Below are 23,402 nucleotides of genomic sequence, written 5' to 3'. Positions count from 1 at the left end.
CACCAGAGGAACATAATTAGACTAACAGGAATCCAAGACAATATATAGAAAATAAGGAGGGGAGGGTAGGTAGATGGGAGTGGGGGGTGAAATTAATGAGATGGGGTTTGGAGAGTGTTTATCATAAAGTCTTATTTATTATTAAAAGCAGGAAATCAGCAGCAGAGACACAAAATGTGTTTTACAGCATACCAGGCGATTCATGTCCAGCTGTATACATGGGACAAGCATCAAAAACACTTGCCAAATGTAAACAGGAACATTGCAATGCAGTCAGAAGAAAGGACCCATGGTGTCTCATTTACACACATACAAGTTCAACCGGACACACATTTAAATTCAAGGCTAATACTTAGAGTGCCAGAGAACTGGCTGAAACGTGGCTATCTAATGAAACTCCAGACATTTGTACATGAACTCAGCATATACAGGCTTCAAAAGAAGAACATGCAAATAATAAATAAGACTTCATGACCAGCACCCTCCAAACTCCACCACATCAATTCCCCAGTCCCCCACACATCCACCTACCCACCACTTCTGATTTGTTATATATTGCCTTGGATTCCTGTAAGTCTAATCATGATCCTCTGATGATGATTCCTAGTAGGAATCAAAAGCTTAGAAATAAAAAACTCTTTTAAAGATATATGATTCATTTTCTCCCATTGTGCATTTCCAGCTACAAATATGCAAACTGTATCACAGACCTTCACTTCCATTATATTTGTATATGTACATAATGTTTTTATAATAGTTTTTAAAATATTTTTTCATGTTTTTGTAATTGTACTGTAGTGCAGTTATTCAGACATTTAAACTACTGAATAAGATAAAAAATGTGAGCACAGAAAATGTAAAAATATTATTTTGAGCTTTTTTCATCATTTTTCTATTTCTTTGTTGTATGGAATGTGTACCCTGATAAAGTATACAATTCATTAAGGTGAAGAGCATAAAAGGCGTAAAATTTCACTTGAAGCAGCTAATTGACTTTCAGCACTTTGCCATTTCTGAAGGAATCGCTGATAAATACATAGGAGCAAAAATTTAGCACAAGCTCAAGGCCAAACTCCCAATTAGGCTGAAATCCTGTCAATACCTGGACTGTTACCGAAGCTAGTGGAAGAAATTATTTTATGAAAAAACAGTGGAACAGAACAGGAATGTAGCACCTGATAAATATAGCACTTCCAATTAAACACTGGGTAACACAGATGTTTGTGGAGCTTATTCTCTTACAAATTCAATTACAACAAGATACCATCTGGTATATGTATGTGTACTTTTCTACTTTTATTTTTCTATTTTTATTTATTGATCACTCCTACTTTTTAAAGTATCTATCTATCTATCTATCTATCTATCTATCTATCTATCTATCTATCTATCTATCTATCTATCTATCTATCTATCTATCTATCTATCTATCTATCTATCTATCTATCTATCTATCTATCTATCTCTTGAAAACTTAACAAAAAATGACAAAAAATGACAGTCAGAAAAAAGTGACACCTCTTGAACTTGATACAGTACATGTAAAGGTCCTAAGCCATTTAAAATATCTTAATCTGATAGAAAAAAGCATAATCTGTAAGGTTTTGTTTTATCGTTCCAACCTTCTTAGTCCAATTCAGGGCTCATGGTACTCAGACTGTGAGTCAGGATTTAGACCAGACTGTGGAGTTTTGAAGCAGAAGTGCTAGTCACTGTGTGCCTCTTGCTCTTCGACTCTTTCCACTGATTTTTTTGAGTTCTCTTATTTTATCACAAGGTCTGGGGAGCAAATACGAGGGACATTCAAAAAGTTTCTGCACTTTTATATTTTGGTTTGACACAGTGAAGGCAAAAACATTTTTTGTTGATGGCATTGAAAACTTGGTACAATGCTGGAAAAATTGCATTGCAAAGGAAGGAGACTATGCAGAAAAGTTAAGTAATTTGTTTCTGAAATTCTTAATAAATAGAGTTTAAAAAAAGTGAGGAAACTTTCTGAACATCCTTCGTATCTATGGTACAAAATGTGTTGTAGTCAGAAACCAATCCATCAGACACCAGTCCATCACAGAGCATGCTCACTTGTGCATTCATTCACTGATTTGGTAACTTAATGTGCTTGTGTTTAAGATGTGTCAAAAAACAGAAAACCTTTTCAAAACATCTGTGAACCCAAGGAAAATTTGCATACACCTCACCAACAGCAATTAAACATTGTGCCACCATGTGTTTACAGAATCTCATAAAAAGTAATTATTGATTAAAACAACAAGTCAATATACTTAAATGTAAATTACATCTTTTAAAAAATGAATATCTTCTAAATAATTGAATAGATAAATCTGCTTACACCAAATAATACTTTGTTTGCTTGTTTAGACTTCCAAACTACAATAGCAATTTTGAAGTGCAATGAAAGTAACTAATGTAGGAATGTAGGAAGAGATTTAGAGATTTAACTTGGTTAATCAATTATCTGTTATCCTATTTTACCTTACCTTTCTCTGGTGTAGGAGCCAGTCACCGGGTGTTATACTTTTACTGTATCAAGGTACCTGATAAACACTTGTTTTTAAGAAACAGATTAATACAATTTATTGATAAAAGCAAGAATTATAAAAAAATATGATAACTACATATAAAGATTGATATATAAGACAGAACACAGACTAGACAGACGAACATATAACATAGAAGAGGCTGGCAGTTTATTTACAGTTCTAATTTATCTTGGCACAGATAGGTTTATGATACCAAGTCTTTAAAGATGTTATCCAGCATTTTGCAAAGTTGTTGCTGCAGGTTCATGTGGAGGATTCTTCTTGCGTTGAAGTTCACTCTTTCTTTTTGAGACGTGGTCATGTGTCTATAATGTGCAGTGCTTTCCTCAGTTAGCTCTTTGCTGTGTCATCTGCAACTTCATAGGGAAAAGCATTAATCTTTCTGGCACAAGAGTTTAGATACTGAAGTTCAGTTCTTAAAGTAATAATGGCTGCTTCTCAGCCTTTCAGACTAACAGAATGCTTAGCTTGGCAGACTGGATCTCAGTTTTTCGTTTCACAAAGAGAAGAGATTGTCAGCTTTCAGCTCCCAAGGGAGGGGGTGGCTCATCAGCTTTTAGGTTTCAGAGAGAGGGGCTTTAGAGATTTTCAGTCATAGTGAAGAGTCAGAGAGTAGACCCCCCCTGGGAGTTCCCCAGGAACAGAGTGCCCAGGGGTGTTTCCCTGGGAGTTAATTTTTAAGCAATGTGTAAACTCTTTTGATTGGATTAAAGCCACTTCAGTTGTGCAATTAGTGCCTTCTCATAAGTGCATTATTTTGTCTGTCAGAGTTGTTATTCATGGGTGCCTGCTTTGTACCTTCTAACCTGCAAAGAAGGAAGTTCAATTCTTATTTACATTTTTGTTATCAGACGAAATACAGTCTGGTCCTGATACGAAGAACTCAGTCCCTTACTTTGAAATGTAAGTGAGGGGTTTGGTGCAGCTAGATGTCAGCATTCCAAACATAAAATGTGAGGAGACCAGAAGTAAGAATACCAAAGAACTTTTACTTGAACATTGATATTTAAAGGTCATTTTCATTAGAACAAAATGGAAACAGTACTCATCATTCTCATAAACTTTTTTTTTTTAAATATGAGTGTAAAATCTATTTGTGATTCCTTGCACATTTTTCAAAAGGTTCAATTGACAACGTTCTCTCTTACACTTTATGACTGAGCCCTTTTCAATAAGGCCATTAAGCAACTAAGTGTCACCCACAGCTGAATAAAACACCACTTTTGCATTTGCTTTTATTTAACAGTCTAATATAACTGTATGTTTGCAATGTATTAAGTAAAAAATGCTGCACTAAAACAAAACAACTTACAATACACTGAACTGTTACTCACAGAAAGACAGCAAAAACTAAACACCCACCCTGATTCTAACAAAACAGATTATCTGAATATTCTATTGTAATAGACCCATTTAGTAAATTGTAATTGAAACACAATTAAGTAACACCAAGTAGCTCAGGCAGTTTTATATACTGTAGTTTTCATATTTAATACATCAACAACAAAAAGGGCATCGTCATTGCAAATTTGTTTTTAAAAGGAAGTCACTTGAGAAAATCTATTCTTAAAAGGACATCACCTGTGCCAATGCTTCTAATGTCCTCCATAAAAAAACAGTGACAAATCATTAATTTTCCAAATAATCCCACCATGTGAATTTATTGTGACTGTGTACCTTCACTCGTCCTGTTAGCCTTTATTTCAGATTATGTAATTATAGTCTCCCCACACCTTTTATTTGATGTAATACCTCTGTTAATGCCAACAAACTTTTTGATCAAGCTGGCATCAATACTGCAATAACATTAAATTATATTCAGCCACTTGTTGTAAAGTTATTGGGGAAAAAATGAAAAGGCTTAGAAAGAAATCTGCATGAATTGTGTATATACCTGGACTAGCTATCCATTATCTTGAAATGAGACAAAAAGATTGTAAGGTGAAGAGGTTAAAAGTTTCCAATATTCCAGATTGAACAAATATATTTGAAACTTCCTAAAGCAAAACAATTATTACAAACTGTTTGATTTTTTTAATTGAAATTTAATTAGCGATTGGTTAATTAATTAACATTTATTTCAAACAGTTAACTGCCATCATCAAGTATTTCAAACTTTTAAAACAACATTTCATAGAATTCACAGTTCAGTCATTTAGTATATATATATATATATATATATATATATATATATATATATATATATATATATATATATATATATATATATATATATATATATATATAATATATATCCATCCTTCCATTTTCCAACCCGCTGAATCCGAACACAGGGTCATGGGGGTCTGCTGGAGCCAATCCCAGCCAACACAGGGCACAAGGCAGGAACCAATCCCGGGCAGGGTGCCAACCCACCTCAATATATATATACATACATACATATTTATACACATTGAATACATTTTGGCAGAGTTCATTGGTTCCTTTCAGACTCTAGTCTCACCCCAGAATAAAAGAAGGGAAAGAGAAGAATTGCAATTCTAGGAAGATCATAGTCTGTACGCTGGCTAGGAAGTTCTTATTTATTTTTTTAATTAACTTTAGTGTGAACAGTGAATATCTATCTGATGTAATTACCAGCCTTTGTAGTATTTGACTTGCATCATGTGTTTTCTTTCTTTTCATGGAAGAGCATGGCCTCTGAAGCTAGTCCATTTAAAGTTGTTCTCCACATGGTTGTAATGTAAACCCTTGGATGAATGGCTATTTTTATGCAGCATGACTCTCTCTGTCCTCCTCCTCCTCCTCCTCCCCCCTCTCTCTCTCTCACCAGTATGTCTTTAACAGCCTCCTTTTCCTATTTAAATATACTGTGCTTGTGGTGTATTCAACATGACAGTTAGTAGCCAGTATAGTGCTTCTTCTTGCAACATTTTGTTGGAAACATTTCTTTTAAACACAAAGACAGATTGGTAGATAGAGAGTGATTTATTTGTCCCAAGGACAAAATTTAACTTTTTACAAAGTAAATAAGTAAAAATAAATAAACAGGTAATTAAATACAGTGGTGTGAAAAACTATTTGCCCCCTTCCTGATTTCTTATTCTTTTGCATGTTTGTCACACAAAATGTTTCTGATCATCAAACACATTTAACCATTAGTCAAATATAACACAAGTAAACACAAAATGCAGTTTGTAAATGGTGGTTTTTATTATTTAGGGAGAAAAAAAAATCCAAACCTACATGGCCCTGTGTGAAAAAGTAATTGCCCCCTGAACCTAATAACTGGTTGGGCCACCCTTAGCAGCAATAACTGCAATCAAGCGTTTGCGATAACTTGCAATGAGTCTATTACAGCGCTCTGGAGGAATTTTGGCCCACTCATCTTTGCAAAATTGTTGTAATTCAGCTTTATTTGAGGGTTTTCTAGCATGAACCGCCTTTTTAAGGTCATGCCATAGCATCTCAATTGGATTCAGGTCAGGACTTTGACTAGGCCACTCCAAAGTCTTCATTTTGTTTTTCTTCAGCCATTCAGAGGTGGATTTGCTGGTGTGTTTTGGGTCATTGTCCTGTTGCAGCACCCAAGATCGCTTCAGCTTGAGTTGACGAACAGATGGCCGGACATTCTCCTTCAGGATTTTTTGGTAGACAGTAGAATTCATGGTTCCATCTATCACAGCAAGCCTTCCAGGTCCTGAAGCAGCAAAACAACCCCAGACCATCACACTACCACCACCATATTTTACTGTTGGTATGATGTTCTTTTTCTGAAATGCTGTGTTCCTTTTACGCCAGATGTAACGGGACATTTGCCTTCCAAAAAGTTCAACTTTTGTCTCATCAGTCCACAAGGTATTTTCCCAAAAGTCTTGGCAATCATTGAGATGTTTCTTAGCAAAATTGAGACGAGCCCTAATGTTCTTTTTGCTTAACAGTGGTTTGCGTCTTGGAAATCTGCCATGCAGGCCGTTTTTGCTCAGTCTCTTTCTTATGGTGGAGTCGTGAACACTGACCTTAATTGAGGCAAGTGAGGCCTGCAGTTCTTTAGACGTTGTCCTGGGGTCTTTTGTGACCTCTCGGATGAGTCGTCTCTGCGCTCTTGGGGTAATTTTGGTCGGCCGGCCACTCCTGGGAAGGTTCACCACTGTTCCATGTTTTTGCCATTTGTGGATAATGGCTCTCACTGTGGTTCGCTGGAGTCCCAAAGCTTTAGAAATGGCTTTATAACCTTTACCAGACTGATAGATCTCAATTACTGCTGTTCTCATTTGTTCCTGAATTTCTTTGGATCTTGGCATGATGTCTAGCTTTTGAGGTGCTTTTGGTCTACTTCTCTGTGTCAGGCAGCTCCTATTTAAGTGATTTCTTGATTGAAACAGGTGTGGCAGTAATCAGGCCTGGGGGTGGCTACGGAAATTGAACTCCGGTGTGATACACCACAGTTAGGTTATTTTTTAACAAGGGGGCAATTACTTTTTCACACAGGGCCATGTAGGTTTGGATTTTTTTTTCTCCCTAAATAATAAAAACCACCATTTACAAACTGCATTTTGTGTTTACTTGTGTTATATTTGACTAATGGTTAAATGTGTTTGATGATCAGAAACATTTTGTGTGACAAACATGCAAAAGAATAAGAAATCAGGAAGGGGGCAAATAGTTTTTCACACTGTAAATAATATAACAGCAACAATACCATCCCACAAATACAGACCAGAATAATAAGAATTTGAGAAATGCACATGTAATAAACAATGCTCTTACAATGCTGTGATTGCAGCCATTCCTCAACCCTCTATGAATGGTTCACACGTCTACTAATCAGTGGACAATTTGCATATCACTGATCAACTGGCCCTTTGTCAATGGTGCTAGTCTCTGTGATTAAGCAAAGGTACTGTTTATAAGGTTGGGGAAACCTGCAGTCAATTGAGACTGAGGAAGAGACTTGGATAAGTCTCGAAATATTTCTCCCACTTAAAAACTTTGTCCAGATGAACAGAATCAAATTTCTAGGATTTCCTTACCTGGATTATTGAGCATGCATCGAGACCTCCCATAGTAATTAGAAACTAGTTTAGAGATCTACAATCTATTATTGTAGATTTACTTGCAGACCTGAACAAAACACATTCTTGTCATCCTTTCAAAACTATTTAGCTCTAAGTTGTAAATGGACTAGACATTTTTTAAGTGTTTTTTATATGTAATAAAATACAAGGTTAATTGTGTATGTTTCATTATTGATTTATAAAGTTAAGTTTATTGTCATGTGTACATACATACATAGTACAATGAAATTCTTCCTTGAATATCTCCTTCTTGATTTACAAATGCAAAATTATATCATTTTAAGTTGCTTAAACTATTCAATTCGTAAAGGCAACCAACTGCTAATACAATTGTCTGCATTTGTTTTCTAGATTGAAAGACATCTCAAACATTTTACAAAAGCAGCATAATCTTCTAAAACTTATCATTGAAAAAATGGAAATTGTGTCTGAAGCAGATGAACAAGATGATCCCGACCTTTTCAGTTATGGTAATGTGAAGAGGCAGCATTTACTCAACAAGAAGAGCAAATGGGATTGCGTAATAAAAGCTGTACATGCAAAAAAAGAATAAAGTTCACTCCATATGGTAAAATACGAAGGTTGTGAATATTAATATATGTCTACTCTCTCTTTCATTACCAATTCTGTGTGATATAAAATGGACAAAACTCTCTTTTCATTTTGTGGAAATGAATCATGTTGAGTAATTGCATGAATGGAACTGCTTTTGTTTTGTTTTTTTAGGAAGTTCTTCATGATGTAAAGGAATATTTACTTTTATGCTATATTACTCATAACTCCACAAAAGCCTCACTTATTGGAGAGGCACATATACATATTTTTCTCATTCATTATGTCAGTGATATCTGTATACTTTATTGCTTAAAGGGATGTGAAGTGCTTCATTGATGGTCTTATATTATTAAATTCATTGGCAGACCCAGGTATTAACTTTTTACTGTAGTTTTCATTTAATAAAAATGTTTGATTTTTTTTAAGGTGTGCTATAAATGTCATGCTTTATAAATTATAATGGGATTCACTAAACAGTGCAATGGTTAGCGCAGCTGTTCTAACTTTCTTGTACTTTCCGCCCACGACAGTTTGCCTTACAGATGTGCATGTTAGGTTAATTGGTGGCACTATATTGGGTTAGTGTGTATGTGAGTTGACCTTGCAATTAATGGCATTCTCTCCAGAGCTGCCGTACCCTTGAGGCTTCCAGGATGCACCATGGATCGCTACTTCCCATATCATGGAAAAATTATAGAATGAATAAAAAAGTGGTAAAATTATATAGTATACAGACCTCATGTAGAATAATATTTGATATTTTGTATGAAAAGACATATCATTTATTTTCATGAAAAAACTCTTTTAACTGCCTTGTGCTTTAATATAATTTACCGAATAATTTGTAACATTATGTTTTACTTATAAGTATTGACTTAATGATCACACAAGCCAAAATGATGACTGGGAACTGAGCAAAATGCTGAAAGCTGCAATTACAACAAACACCTAAATAAAAATATAAACTGTCATAGCCAACATAATCATACGAGTACACAATTACTTTAAGCTGTTTTTAAAGAGACTTGATTTCCACAGTCCTCGTCTCCATCTTCTCAGTTCCTCACAGGATCTACAAACGTACATTTATCTGTCAAATGCTCCTTATTGCTGTACCAACTGATGAATGTGACAGTTGTCTTGCTTTTTGTATCCTTCTGTGGTGGTCAGCTGGGTTTCAAAGGAAGTCATAAGTGGATATGACTTAATGTATATACTGTAAATATTGTAGCGTCCCAGCCAGGTTGAAGGCGTTTTGGAGTGACTGTTGGGTCCAATTGAGAGGGGGTGGAGGACTGACAGCGGGGGTATGATTGACATGGAAAGGGGGGGCAGTACACGGGACGGGAGGAGGGTGGAGAGGTTCATGGGAGAAGGGGCTAGAAGGTGGTGTTGTGGGGTTACGAAGTCGGTGTTTTTCTTTTTCTGTTTTTGCTTTTCTTTAAAGGCATCTCTCAGGACCACAAATATGAGAGAAATACAGGAGATTATAAATAGTTCAAACTCAAAGATTTTAATTTTTTTTTTTGCTCTTACAACCCTGTGTTTTTTTCTTCTTCTTTATTGTTCAAGTAAACTGTTTTGTGAGCTTTACATTGTCCGTCTGTTTTTTTCTTCTTTTCAAATCTGACACGAGGGTCGCTACAATATAAACAAATCCACTAATGGGTTTTAACATACTGTATTATGCTTTTATACCATAAACAAAAGAAATGAATATAAGATTTACATTTTCTAATATAATGAAAATAGTTTGACCTTTTTTTGTGTATATGGAGCACATACAGAAAGTAGATTTAAAAAAAAAAAAAGTTGGCACAGTAGTTAGCTTTGCTGCCTCATACTTACAGGACACAGGTTTCTTTAAATCCTGGCTCCATTACTGTCTATATGAAGCCTACACAATCTTCCTGTGTCTGTACAGGGTTTCTCAAGGTACTCGTGTTTTCTCCAACATTCAAAAATGTGTATGTTGTGTTGATTGTTGAGTCAAACCTGGTCCTAGAAGTGTGAATGTGGACATGTATGCATCCTTTGTTGGTCTTGCATATAGCCTAGGCATGATTTCTTTTTTACATCCAAAACTGCTGGGCTACATTCCAGCTTCCCACAAGTACAATGAAGTAAAAATATTCATTGAATGAATGAGCTGGTGAAGATGGATGTAGCTCTCCTGTGTTTTCATCCAGTTTGATTTTTGGCCAGGGTACCTGTATCATGGAGTTTGTTATTTTGTCCTTCTACAGAACACTGAAATTTAAACTGAGAGTTCAAAGGCATGTAGTAATCAGTATCTGTAAATCATCTTGGTACCTGTATATTCACGACTGTAGCTTACTATTGCCTGGCATCCCATCCTCAGATATTTCCTCACTTAGATTGATTGTGGTTTCCAGCAGTTGTGACCAGAAAAAGACAAAAAAGGTTTATAAAATGAATTGATGCTTGGAAGACAAGGAAGAGCACAGTCTATAGTTGTTTACAGATGTATTTCTTCTTCCTGAATGTTAATTACATGTTTATTGTATTGTATAATACAACTGTGTGTATTGTGTCATAATGTGTTCCTTTGGTCTGTTGTGCTTAGTTCTCTGTCTGTTAGTTAACTTGTTAGTTCTGTCCTGTGAGTAATGCAAATAAAACAGGATTCCCTCGCATTGTCTGTTGTTAGTTGTGTTACTGAATCTTTTGTGTAGATTTGTCAATGTTATATTTTACTTTTTAACTGGTTACGGTACCCTGAACATAAAAAGATGCACTTGATTTCTCCTTTGCTGAATATTATACACATACAGTGTACATAGCTGCATATTAGACCAGTTTATGACTTTCTATACTTCCTATGACCTGTTTAAATAGCTATACACCCACTTGTCCAATCCTGTTCTTGAAAAGCACCATTGTTTGAAAGTTTAGTTCAGCATAAATGATCTATATGTCTCTTCCTTTTTCATTCATAACACCTATTTTTTTCTATAGGGTGGTCCAGATCTAATTATGCAATTTTCATTACACTAGAACTTATTAAGTTTATTACATAGGGAATTCACAGCACCTGCCCAGCACATAGAGATTTCACTTAAAATTAGTTTTGTTGCTGATAGATGGCAGCACCTGCCCTGCATCCAAAATGGCGGGGAGACGGTTGTCAGTCGAACAGTTGCATAATTAGATATGGACCACCCTGTACAAATAATTTTCTAATTAGTTTAATATTTGGAATCACATTAACATTATATAACATTTTAAGACAAAGGGTGGATTTTACTGCCTCCTGGGTGCAATTCAGAATCTGGTCACAGTTTTCGGAATTCTTTTTGTATTCTTCTGGGGACGTTTGTTGTGATGAGAGTCCTTTTCTTCAATGTACCATTCACTGAACATTAGCCATTTTCAAAATACTATCCAGGTACAAATAAAAAAGATAACGTTTGGTAGCATAAATTAGATTTAGCTTATAAAATATTGTGCATATTGTTGATTATTTCTGTGAATTATAAGGTACATGTAATATACAATAAAACTATTTACACCAATGTTCTTAGAAGTCAAGCAAAATGACACCTTTTATTGGCTAACTAAAAGTTTACAATATGCAAGCTTACATTCATAATGGCTGACATGGTACTACACCCTAGTATTACCGATGTTCTTGAAATGTATTGTTTTATCAACCGAAATACATCAGGAATTATTCCATTTGGCAACTGGGCTGTTCATGAAAAAGTATATTGTTTTTCCTAATTTACTGTATATATTAAATATACCTGAAATAAAAACCTGGCATCTTTGCATTGCTTCTATAGTGTAAATTAGGGTCATTGTTTCATTTTAATTATAAAAAACAAACCATCTAAAACTATAGAAAGAAAATCTGATTTTTTACAATAGAAAATTTGAAACAAGTGCTTGAGTAGAGTCAAAAAAATTGAAAATATAATTATTTTGTTAATGGTCAGTAACTAAATGAAAACTAAAAAAAAAGCATAACTTGAAGTTTACCCATCATAAAAATACGAGGGACATTCAAAAAGTTTCTGCACTTTTTTAACTCTATTTATTTACTAAGAATTTCAAAAACAAATGACATCACTTTCCTACATAGTCAGCTTCGTTTGCAATGCAATTTTCCCAGTGTTGTACCAAAGTTTTAATGCCCAATTACTACTCATCCCACCTTCACCATTTCCAACGAAAATATAAAAGTGCAGAAACTTTTTGAATGTCTCTTGTAGTAGGAGCATGCAGGTTATTAGAAATGTAATCATTATGTATATTGACTAAAATTTGACTTTATATAGTGTATTTTTAATGCTGCATTCTGAAGAGATCCAATTCATTGAAACATCTGCAAACAAAGAAACATATGAAGAGACTAATGACAACAACATTTATTTCTATAGTACATTTTCATAGAAAGGATGTAACTCAACGTGCTTTACAAGATGTCAAAGAAATAGTCACAAGCAAAGAAAAACTAGATAACAATAATAGTGAATAAATAGCATACAACAAATAAATAATGCACACTTACACAAGATATATATACAATTAAGAGAAGTAAGTAAAAGTAAGTAAAAAATGAAGTAAGTAAATCGTTAAATATATAATTTTTTAAGTCTCAAATTAGAAGTCTGATGATAAGGTCAGGTTTCCAGGGTGGATAGAAAAAAACTCCAGGCACTCAAGAACTCAAAGCTCCAATTACTCGGTTATGCTCAGCTATTTAGCTAAAAGCTCTACTGTCCTAGTATCTCATCAAGATATGTTTTAAAAATTTTTAAGGGTCTCACTTTAGCTGCATAACATGGCAGACTCTCCCAGATCTGTTGCCATGATCTTTTGTCTATAAAAGCTTTCCATATTGAATACACTTCCCCTTTGTTTCCACTTGTGAAAATGGTTCATTATTTAACTGAAGCAATTGTCTCATATCAACATTACTGGACATTTTGAGAATGACATGGATTAGTTCTCCACATTACCTTCTCTGATCAAGTCAAAAGAGGTTTAATTCCCTTAGCCCATCAGGGACAGTGTAGGCTGGTAGTCATACAGGTATATAGAATTATCTCTGACCTCAGACTTGGTCAGGATGTGACTTTTTGAGCTTCGTGTCAGGAGGAGGAGCAATGGCTTTCTGATAGGAGGAAGGTCAATGTAGTGCCTTGTGGTACTTAAAGATAGGCAACTGAACAAGTGAACCCTCTGGTCAGACAGTCAGACCAGTGGTAGCACCACTTAGTTTAAATTCTGTCCATTTGTGTTTTCATGTTCACTTGGTGCTCATCCTTCTCTTGCATGTGTTGTTATTAGTCTTATTCTTGGTGTAGGAGGTCCTTCTGTTATCTTCTCGACCTAGAATATATAATGTATGCTAAAGTCATTTTCCATTTGCATCTAAAAAAATTCAGTTCTTTGGAAGTTTTCAGATGCTGCAGGTAAACTTTGCACAAGCCATATCCGTTATGTTACTTTTTGTTATTTACTACAATAATAACATCAATTAAAAATGTTGTTTAGAATGTTTTCAAATATGAGCTTCCCAAGGAGATGATACAAAACCTATACCAATTAAAGTACTAAACACAAGTAGCTTAAGGTTAGTAAAGCTGGGTAATACAGTATATAACTTTTCACTTACTTTTTATCTTTCAGACAGGTTTGATTTGGTGTTTTGTAATGGGGTAGACTGTGTGTTCATGAGAGCTGACAACCAATGAATGTTCATCATCTGTAAGTGCAGTGCATAGAATGTACAACGCGGAATTAGGAGCATGCATGTTTTGAACCCCAAAAACAGAAGAAAGGCTCATCTTTCACGTGTCTCGTACCTGTCATCATACCTGTTAAGCCTTCATACAGCACCGCTCTCTTAGGTAGCACATTATTGGCTGTCACACAAAGGGGCGAGCATGGCTATCCTGGAAAGTTGGCGCTCAGTCAGTAATGCAGATAGGGACAGAGATCTTCAGTCAATTGAATAGACGTGATATGGCAATGAGATCATTACTGTAGTTGACAATTCTGACATACCCCACAACTACAAGTCATGTAATATGACATCGGTTTAATTCAGCTAGTTAACTTTAACCTCTGAAGTGCACTGCCCACAGTCATAATCAATCTTAAGAACAATTTTAATGTAGTAAGTAAGCTTAGTAGGTTCCTGCAGTCAAACACTCACATTGACAATATATTTGATAGAAAATGCTGTAACTTAAGGTATCTAAGTTGCACTTTTATTGGCATTCACAAAAACAATTTCTAAAAAAATCTAATGTACAAAAGTGCACTGCAGCATTTTTCGTTAAGGCACATCATCTTTGCCTGCTTTAAAGAAGCATACATATTTTACAATTGTCCTTATATTCAGCATTGCTTTTAATCAATGAAAGAGACAGGGTCACATGGGTCTGCTGGAGCCAATCCCAGCCAACACAGGGTGCAAGGCAGGAACAAATCCCGGGCAGGGCACCAACCCACCGCAGGATGAAAGAGAAGGCTAAATTAAATTTTAGTGGCCTAATGTCTCCCAAAGAATGTTGGGTAACTTGGCTAATTTTACATGCATCTGCTTTCTGTTTTGTGTCCGATGCTAACAGGACTGGCTTGAGCACATTGTGAGCCTGTAATGGAATGATGGAATAAGGTGTTTTACTTTTTTTCCCCTTTTGCCATAAATACAATATGTTTGTTTTTTTTATTTCTTCTTCTCTATAACTGTGCAGCTTTTCTTTTGTTATGTTATTTCAAATTTTCCTGGTTTACAAATTCCTTGTACAGTTGTTTGGCTTGCTGCATGTTACACAGTGTAACAACTTGATCATTTATTGCTTAGCAACTATAGCTGCAGTTTTTATATGAGTGTTAAGACTCAGGTGAGAATAGCCAGAATCTTCTACTGTTATGGAAGTATGAGGCTTAGTTTCTCTTACTTCTTCATCACTTCATCAAAGTCCTCCTTTTAACATATAAAACCTTAAATGGCTGAGGTCCGGCTTACTTGTCTGAACTTATCATGACTTACAAACCAGAGCACACATTAAGATCTCAAGATGCGGGTCTCCTTATGATTCCAAGGATTAATAAAATAATAGTGGGAGGTCGAGCTTTTAGTTACAGGGCCCCTAAACTGTGGAATGGTCTGCCTGCTACTATAAGAGATGATTCTTCAGTCTCAGCTTTCAAATCCTGAAGACTCACTACTTCAGTTTAACATATCCTGACTAGAGCTGCTGATTAACTGTACAGACTGCATCTCTGTTGTTAGTCATTAGCACTAAAACATAAGTAACATGATAGTTTGTTGCTAACCCTCACCTATTCTGTTTTTCTTCTCGGTACTCAAATGTGGCACTTGGTGCCACGGCTCACCTGCCAAGTTGTTCTGCCTGCCTAAGGTAAAGTCAACCCTGATGGAGGATCGCAGGATTCGTCAGGTAGAGTGGTCCTTTCATCGGATTGGCTGGCCCAGCGCTGTTTCAGCTGTGGAATGGCCAAGTGGGGGAGGCAGCTTGATGGCTGAGGTCTCCAGGACTCTAAACAAATCCAAATCATATTATGTGATATCATCTATTGTTACATTCTGCTCCATACTTGTAATATTTTTATTTTTATACTGTATTGAGGATTACTTGTGTTCTGTTCTGTGTATTGTATTGTATTGACCCCTTTCTTTATGACACCCACTGCACACCCAACCTACCTGGAAAGGAGTCTCTCTTTGAACTGCCTTTCCCAAGGTTTCTTCCATATTTTCCCTACAAGGGTTTTTTTGGGAGTGTTTCCTTGTCTTCTTAGAGAGTCAAGTCTGGGGGGCTGTCAAGAGGCAAGGCCTGTTCTTGTGTGATTTTGGGCTATACAAAAATAAATTGTATTGTACAGTACTTTGAGTAAGATCACGTTGATTTATGGTACAGTTTTTTAATGGTTTTCCATGTTTCACTTACAGTTATGAAGAGTGTTTAGATGTTCAGGGAGGTTTGGGTTTTTATTTTGTCTTTTGTATTTAGGACATTCAACAGTAAGATACTGGCATGGGAGCTCCCCTCTATTAAATACCCCAGCCATACTCTATGCGGAAGTAGCTCAGTCGAATTTCAGGCCTTTTATAAAAATGAATGTATGAAGATAAATTTCAAGGTCAGGTTTTTGGCATTCATCAGGGTGAGCACCAAACCAGCAGGGTGAATGTTTCTCTGTGTATTGTGTGACAGTCGGTAAGTCCACATTTCTACCTTGTTGCAAAGAGATGAATCTTTATGAATTATAAATGAGCACAACATGCTGTACCCAGTTAAAGTAGAATATGTTCAAAATATGGATTAAATGAATCTATAAAGAGGCAGAAAATTATACTAGGCTCAGGAAGTTCAAGGAAAATTATTGATTTTTGTCACAGCATCTTGAGAATAAGGTTTGCAATTCTGCCAAGGTTGAATGTGTTCAGGGTTTGAGGAAGCTGATATTTACTCATAGGGATAAGTTAGGGTTCGGAGAAAAATAGCGTTTTGGAGGTTTCAACTAGGTACAACAATTTGAAGAAAGAGTTTATCCATCTGTTAGATTAGAATTGCTTAGATTGTGATTCTGTACTGAAGTGCTCTCAGGTTGAGCAAACATCTATGGCCTGGCTGTGTGTTCTCCTGGATGAAAGGTAAAGTAGTCTATGACAATACAGACAAATCACATTAGGGGTGTCAGAATACATGGTGATAAAATGAAAAATCTTTCTAGATTAAAATTTTCCAGGTGTTTAAAAGAATCACAGGAAATCATTAAATTGTAGAACAAATTATGATCAAAATACTGAGTGCATTAATTAATTAGTATCACCATTTTAACAATTTTCTCTCCCAATGTGAGTTAAAATGCCTTTTAGCCGCTTCTGTTTCTGATTTTCCTTTCGATTTTACTAGCCAATGAATTATGTTTATTGTTCCTTTATTATTTCACTCACATATTTCAGCTCTCATAGTGCAAATGTGAAACAGAATTCCCAAGAACATGACACCATGCTCAGTAAGCTTGTTGATCACATAAATTGCAATTTCACACTATATATACAACAAATCCCTTTGAAAAGATAGAATGACACTTCTAAGCACCTGCACTGGAAATTCACAGTTTGGGGAATGATGGCATTCTGTTTTCTTGCTGTTCTTTCAGAAGCAACATCTCATATTGGATTCTGGGCAAATCTTATATGTGTATACAAGAATTTTTCAGGCTTTTCAACAAATCAGAATATGCAGCCCCCAGAACTAATTGACAAAAATGCATTTACAACTCCAACTTGGCTTATGAACGGCCACATATTGAGAATAAAGAAAGATGCAGCTGTATCTTTAAAGATGTAATAATTAACTTAAGCAAACTGTAATGTTTAAACAGAAAATATTTCATTAATCATTATTAGAACATGCCCTGTCTGCACAGTTAATCAAGAGCGTGGTTTGAAACACAATAAACAGTTCAAACCCTCTTCCAACCAAGTTCCATGGTAGCCCTTCATATTACCGATTACTGTTTGAATGTTCCCATATTGGCAATGTGTCCAGATATTATTTGGCATGTCAAAAAAGGCATTAGGAGATTCAGATTGGGGGCTGACCTCTGATTCTCAGGCACTAGTGGGTCACTCACTGCCTCACAAAAGTCACCAAACAGTTAAGTGGGTAGCTCCAAATTAATAAGTATTAGCACTGTAAAAGTCACTTGTTTGTAGTCGTTATGCAAAGGTAAAATAAAATATAATTTGTTTTTTATTTCATTATCTTTCTATCTCTCTCTCTCTCTTCTGTTAATTTCCCAGTGTTAGGAAAAAAGCATTGAGACTGCCATGGCTCAGTGAATAATACATTAAACTTGAAACATTAGGGGTTCATAAGTCACTAAGTTTACTTTAAGGCTGTAATCACTTTTCTTGTTGACTTTAAATAATACATTAAACATAAAAAGAACTCATTGTTTAGGCTTTGATAGACATTGATCACATTTAATATAATATGCTTCTAATGCTTTTAGATCATGGCAATTTGGCGGTGATCCAGAAGCTTTTCTTATCTTTGTGTTTTTTTGTGGACATGATTCAGAAATTGAAACTGTGTGATGAAGGGACACATTTCTGTAAGATGCATATTATTTTGAAACAAATGTTTGTAAAGAGTCTAGAGCTTCTCCAGACTGAAAATAAACCTCAATTTAATGCCAATACGTCACAAAGCCCACTTACAAACACATCCACATTCACACTGGGCTAATTTAGGTATGAAATTAAACCCACAAGCAAGTCTGTTAAGATGTGGGACAAAGCCCAGAGTACTAGTGTGAGGGTGCATATGGCTGTATTTCGAAATGCCTGGTAATTATGATGTCGCAACTAATACTTCTTTAAACCAATAAAACCTCAAAACTATAAATTGGATAAGTCCAATATGTAAATGGAGGTATGATTGGATGTTAAAATTATGCAAAATCCAAAGCCAGTCTAAAAAAGCAGAATGCTCTTTAGAACGCATTAAATTTAAATTTGATATAATTTGCAGACTTTTATGAAGTATATAGTTGTAGTGAGGACAGCAGAGTTTAAATGAGGTTACTTGTTTGACTTTTATATTTGTCAGTTTTGATCACTGGGGGGAGGCATTACAGCACCCCAAACCGTAGACACAACCACCACAACACAAGTCCCAGGTTTAATACCAGTTTTGTTACAATAAATTATCTTACAAAAAGGCTTTAAAAGTAACAAAACAGTCATATTCTTCTCTTTTCTCTCTCCTTACACTCCCCTAGGTGAGTTTTGTCCATCCTCGACACCCAATTCCAACTTGCTTGGATGATGTTGAGCAGCCTATTTTATGTTGGACCTGGGAGTTGTTCTGGTGCTAGGACATGGCCCGTCAGAAGTATTTTTGAGTCAATTGGAAGTCCCATAAAGTAGGGATGATGGATCAATGCAGCACCACCTGGTGGCACCCACAGAACCTGACAAGACTGTCCTAAGGGACTATAATATCCAGTATGTCTTGCCGGTGACTGCCCAGGGAGGCTTCCACCTGTGAATTTCCCATTGGGATTAATAAAGTATCTATCTATCTATCTATCTATCTATCTATCTATCTATCTATCTATCTATCTATCTATCTATCTATCTATCTATCTATCTATCTATCTATCTATCTATCTATCTATCTATCTATCTATCTATCTACCTAGCGTGTGAGGGGAGCATATAGTCCTCTCCCCCTGACCTTCCACTATGCTGGCCTTCTGCCCAGACCAGGGAATGCCCTACATCCCAGGTGGGGTGACAGTATATCCCTTAGGGCACTTATACAGTTTTAAATTGATTTTATTGGTTTTAACTTCCTTGGCATTAACCCCAAGTGTCTCTTGAGCTCAAAATTCTATGTAAAAATGGTTTAGCCTGAGTGTCTTTCAGAATAAGGTGTTAGGATCTGTAAAATGTTAAACCCAAGTAATGCTCAGGAAAGTATTCTTTTGCCATCTAATGGATAAAATAACATCATGCGGCAAAAAATCATGAATATTTATGTGCGTTTTGCCACTCTATGGTATCTCATCAACATTTGTGAGTGGGGTGCAGCCTTCAACCAAAACATGCAAGAAATGTAAAGATGTAAAACCAGTTTTAGAGCAAATGGAAACTGATCCATTAGTTGAACCAAGATGTTGACATGGATAGTGAAACCGATGCATACAGCATTGTACAACTGAACTGCCTGGTGTCTTCAGTTGTGTAAATCTTCAGTGGGGTGCAGCATCTATGTGGTAAAAAAGCAACAAAGCGAAGGTCAAGAAAGACATTAACCTCCTTAGCACTGCTCACAATGCAGCAACTGTCAATGTTTGTGTCGGGGGAAATGTGGAAGTCATTAAGCCTTGTGCTTGTGGTAGCCTACAATAACACAATAGGCATCATGGCTAGGGTGGATCAGGCATTGACATTCTGCTATCTTGACTGATATGACTGATGTGCACAGGCAACAGAAAAAAATATTATAAGCAAAGTGTGCAAGGAAAGACACTTCTGCTGTCCAAATTGCAACGTTTGTCTATGCGTTGGTGTCTGTTTCAAAACATGTCACATGAAGGACGTGTACTAAATCTTCATCAGTACATCAATAGACACTTGACATACTTCTACTCTATTTATGTTGACATTTTGGTATTTTCATGTTTCTATAACACATAATAACATTTTTTTTTGTTGAAAAAAGTTTTTCTTTGTATTTCTTAGTTTAATATGTTTTTGTGAATATGCAGGATATATAATTCTGCATCAATAAAAGGAATGGCTTGTTGAATAACTGAATATTGATATGGCATGTAAGCTGAACAAAAGCTATTGATTTTGTGTTGTTCCATCTACTCAGCCATTGTGGAGTGATGTGTTTTTTGATATTGCTGTTATAATCATCCTTCGTAATGAAATCTTTGGAACACCACAGAGCCTGGATTTTAAGTTGCTTCAACATTATTAAGCGTGAAACATTTCATTAAGATCAACTTTGCGGTTTTGGAATAATGCAATTTTTCATTTGCCCCCACCCCATTACCACCCCCCTGAACAATTACAAATTTTAAAAGGGCATATAGCATATATTTTAAGTTGTACCAATGGCAACCTACATGAAAAATTTCATGAAAACTGGTTCATACAATGCATAGAGAAGTCAGTAGGTACAACAATAAAAACATGATCTATTCTATCAAAACATATCTGTTAATGACATATTAGCACCAAGGGAACCTTATTCCTCATCTTAGTTCTAGCCAAATGAGAAATGGGAATATCAAAGTTGAATTCATGACTTCCCTTAGATTTTTGGATAAATGTCAAAGTATAATACATTTATTGGTAAAACTTTAGTTTAGGTACTGCAAAAATCAATCTATTACTCTTTTACTCATATGTAACAAGACCTTAACAAACAGTTCTTTGGGTCTTCATAACATTTACAAAGCATCAGCAAAGTGTTTATTCATCTCTGCAATGTGTCCTACAATCTTGAAAATAAAGCTACCACAATGGTTCTTTACAGCGACACTATAGGGGAACCATTTTTGTACCACACTGCACATTGATGAATAACCGATGTTTTAAATATATTATGATGGCCAAAACAACCCTTTGTTAAGATCTTGTTACATAAGAGTAAATGAGTAATAGTTGCATTTTTGCAGTCCCTAAAGTGTTACCCATTTATTTGTAAAATCAGTTTACTGAAAGATGGCACAAATGTACAGTACTTCCTCACAGAACAGTAAGACATGGTTTAAAATTCCTGCTCGGTCACTGAGTGCATTTACATGTGCTTTATTAACATGGTTATTCACAGAATCCTGGTTTCAATGATGTCATTTATACCTTAATTCTGAGAAACCAGAATATTGGTCTCTGAGAAACCGGGTTAACAAATGTAGATTCTACAAGCAACCTGGTTATTTGGACATGTAAACCCTTGACTGGGTTACAGTTAAAGATTTCATAGCCCGTGCATGTCTGTTGCACTCTGTTAGATTGTGCATGTGTTAGCTTCATATGCACATCAAGCAGTCACTGGTAGAAAACAGTGGTGGAAGTATCTACAAAGAAAGATCTCCTGAGGCAAATGCATAAGTGATTGCATTATTCCTACTCCTGATTGAAATAATCTGTCTTATAATTTCAGAAATCACAAAATTTATGTTGATGAGCTAAACATAAAGTACAAAGCTCAGTAGCACAGGCTTGAGAGCAGTAAATGTTGGAGGTAAACATATTTATAAAACACAAAAAAATGATCACAGGCTGCATTGTCTTAGTTTCATGACTGCCGATGAGGATGTATAACTTAAAGATCAATGACATCAAAATGTTTTGCCAAGGGAGAACTCTATAAGTGGACTCATGCATGTAAATTGGGGTTTCTGCCTTAATCAAGGGACTCACCTTATTGTAGTTTTATGTTTTCATGCAAACACACTCATTGTCTTCATGGAGTTTGCTCATTGTCCTGGTGTCCACATGTTTGTTCTTATTTACATACCGCAGTCAAAAAACAATGCATTTTAGGTTGATTTACAGTATAGCTCAAAATTGGCTAGGTAAGAGTGTGCATGAGTGTTTTCTTTATCTGTCCTGACAGGAGTTAGCGCCTGCCTTGCACTTTGGTAGTTTTGGTTTAGCCTACAGCACAAAGTTTGATTCTCTGGGAGATAAATTTGGAATAAGTAGAATTTGTACATGGATGGATTCAGAAAATTAGTGGAAAGAAACATTTCACTGGGTGACAAAATGAGTGGGATTAAACTGTCATGTCACAGGCTGGAATGCCTTCTGTGTGGAGTTTGTCACCATATACAAGTGTGCTTCCTTTCACAGTCTTGAAAACGTTAGGATCAAATGGTGTTTTGTAAAAATGTTTACTCATTATGTTCTACAAAGTACATAATGTCCCTCCTCTTTTACATCCCTGAACTAAGCCAACAATGATTTGTGGTATAAACACTGGCCACTGCATCACATGATCACACTTTTTCAATGTTTTATTTTTCTGATTAACACATGCAAAAAATAACTTCATCTTACTCAGTAGAGGTGACCGTAATGACCCTATAAACCAGGCTTACATGTTTTAGTCAAGGGTAGGGTAGCTATAAAACTCAAGATCCTTATTCTTCAAGTTTTTGTTTTGTCCTTGGATAATAATATACAGTATCTACGTTACAGTCTGAGCTACAGCAGACCATTAAGAAACGAACTGGAGTACTGGAAATGTTCGGATTGGGTATTCTGGAATATATTTTTAATGAAACTTAAGGCTATTGAAGTGCATTAATAAACTCTATCTACACAACTGGGGAATACATATCCTCTTATATGAATGAAGAAAGGTGGCATTGATAATTCATATAAGTTCATTATCTGGGATCAATAAAAGACTTGTGGTTCATCTGGGGTGAATACCAAATTTGTGTCCTTTCTTGAATAAATTCTTTCATCTTGTGACTGAGAATTAGATAATTTGTTTGTAACAATGCAGGAAAACACCATGTTCTTTGGACACAGAGACCCAGACGATCCAATACATGTTCAAAAATATAAAGTTAAATTATCTAGGCTGAGGGAAACATTTGGAGAAAAACTTATCTTAGAACATGAGTATGACTCTATACGACTCATCCAGCTCTATATTGTTGTTCTTGTGATAGGCCATGTCGCAAGATCATCTTA

General features: G+C 35.7%; 1 protein-coding gene across 1 annotated transcript in view; it reads left to right on the top strand.

The window, feature by feature from the left end:
* Positions 1-9,030, top strand: part of trpa1b (transient receptor potential cation channel, subfamily A, member 1b) — a 98,236-nt gene extending 89,206 nt beyond the window's left edge. The window contains exon 27 of the mRNA XM_051929348.1: positions 7,952-9,030. Within this exon, the coding sequence (XP_051785308.1) occupies positions 7,952-8,153 (202 nt within the window). The 3' untranslated portion in view covers positions 8,154-9,030. The remainder of the gene's footprint in view (positions 1-7,951) is intronic.
* Positions 9,031-23,402: the final 14,372 nt, after the last annotated feature.

The sequence above is a fragment of the Erpetoichthys calabaricus genome, chromosome 6 (genome assembly GCF_900747795.2).
Source record: "Erpetoichthys calabaricus chromosome 6, fErpCal1.3, whole genome shotgun sequence".
Taxonomy (NCBI): domain Eukaryota; kingdom Metazoa; phylum Chordata; class Cladistia; order Polypteriformes; family Polypteridae; genus Erpetoichthys; species Erpetoichthys calabaricus.
This window is presented reverse-complemented; position numbering and strand designations above follow the sequence as displayed.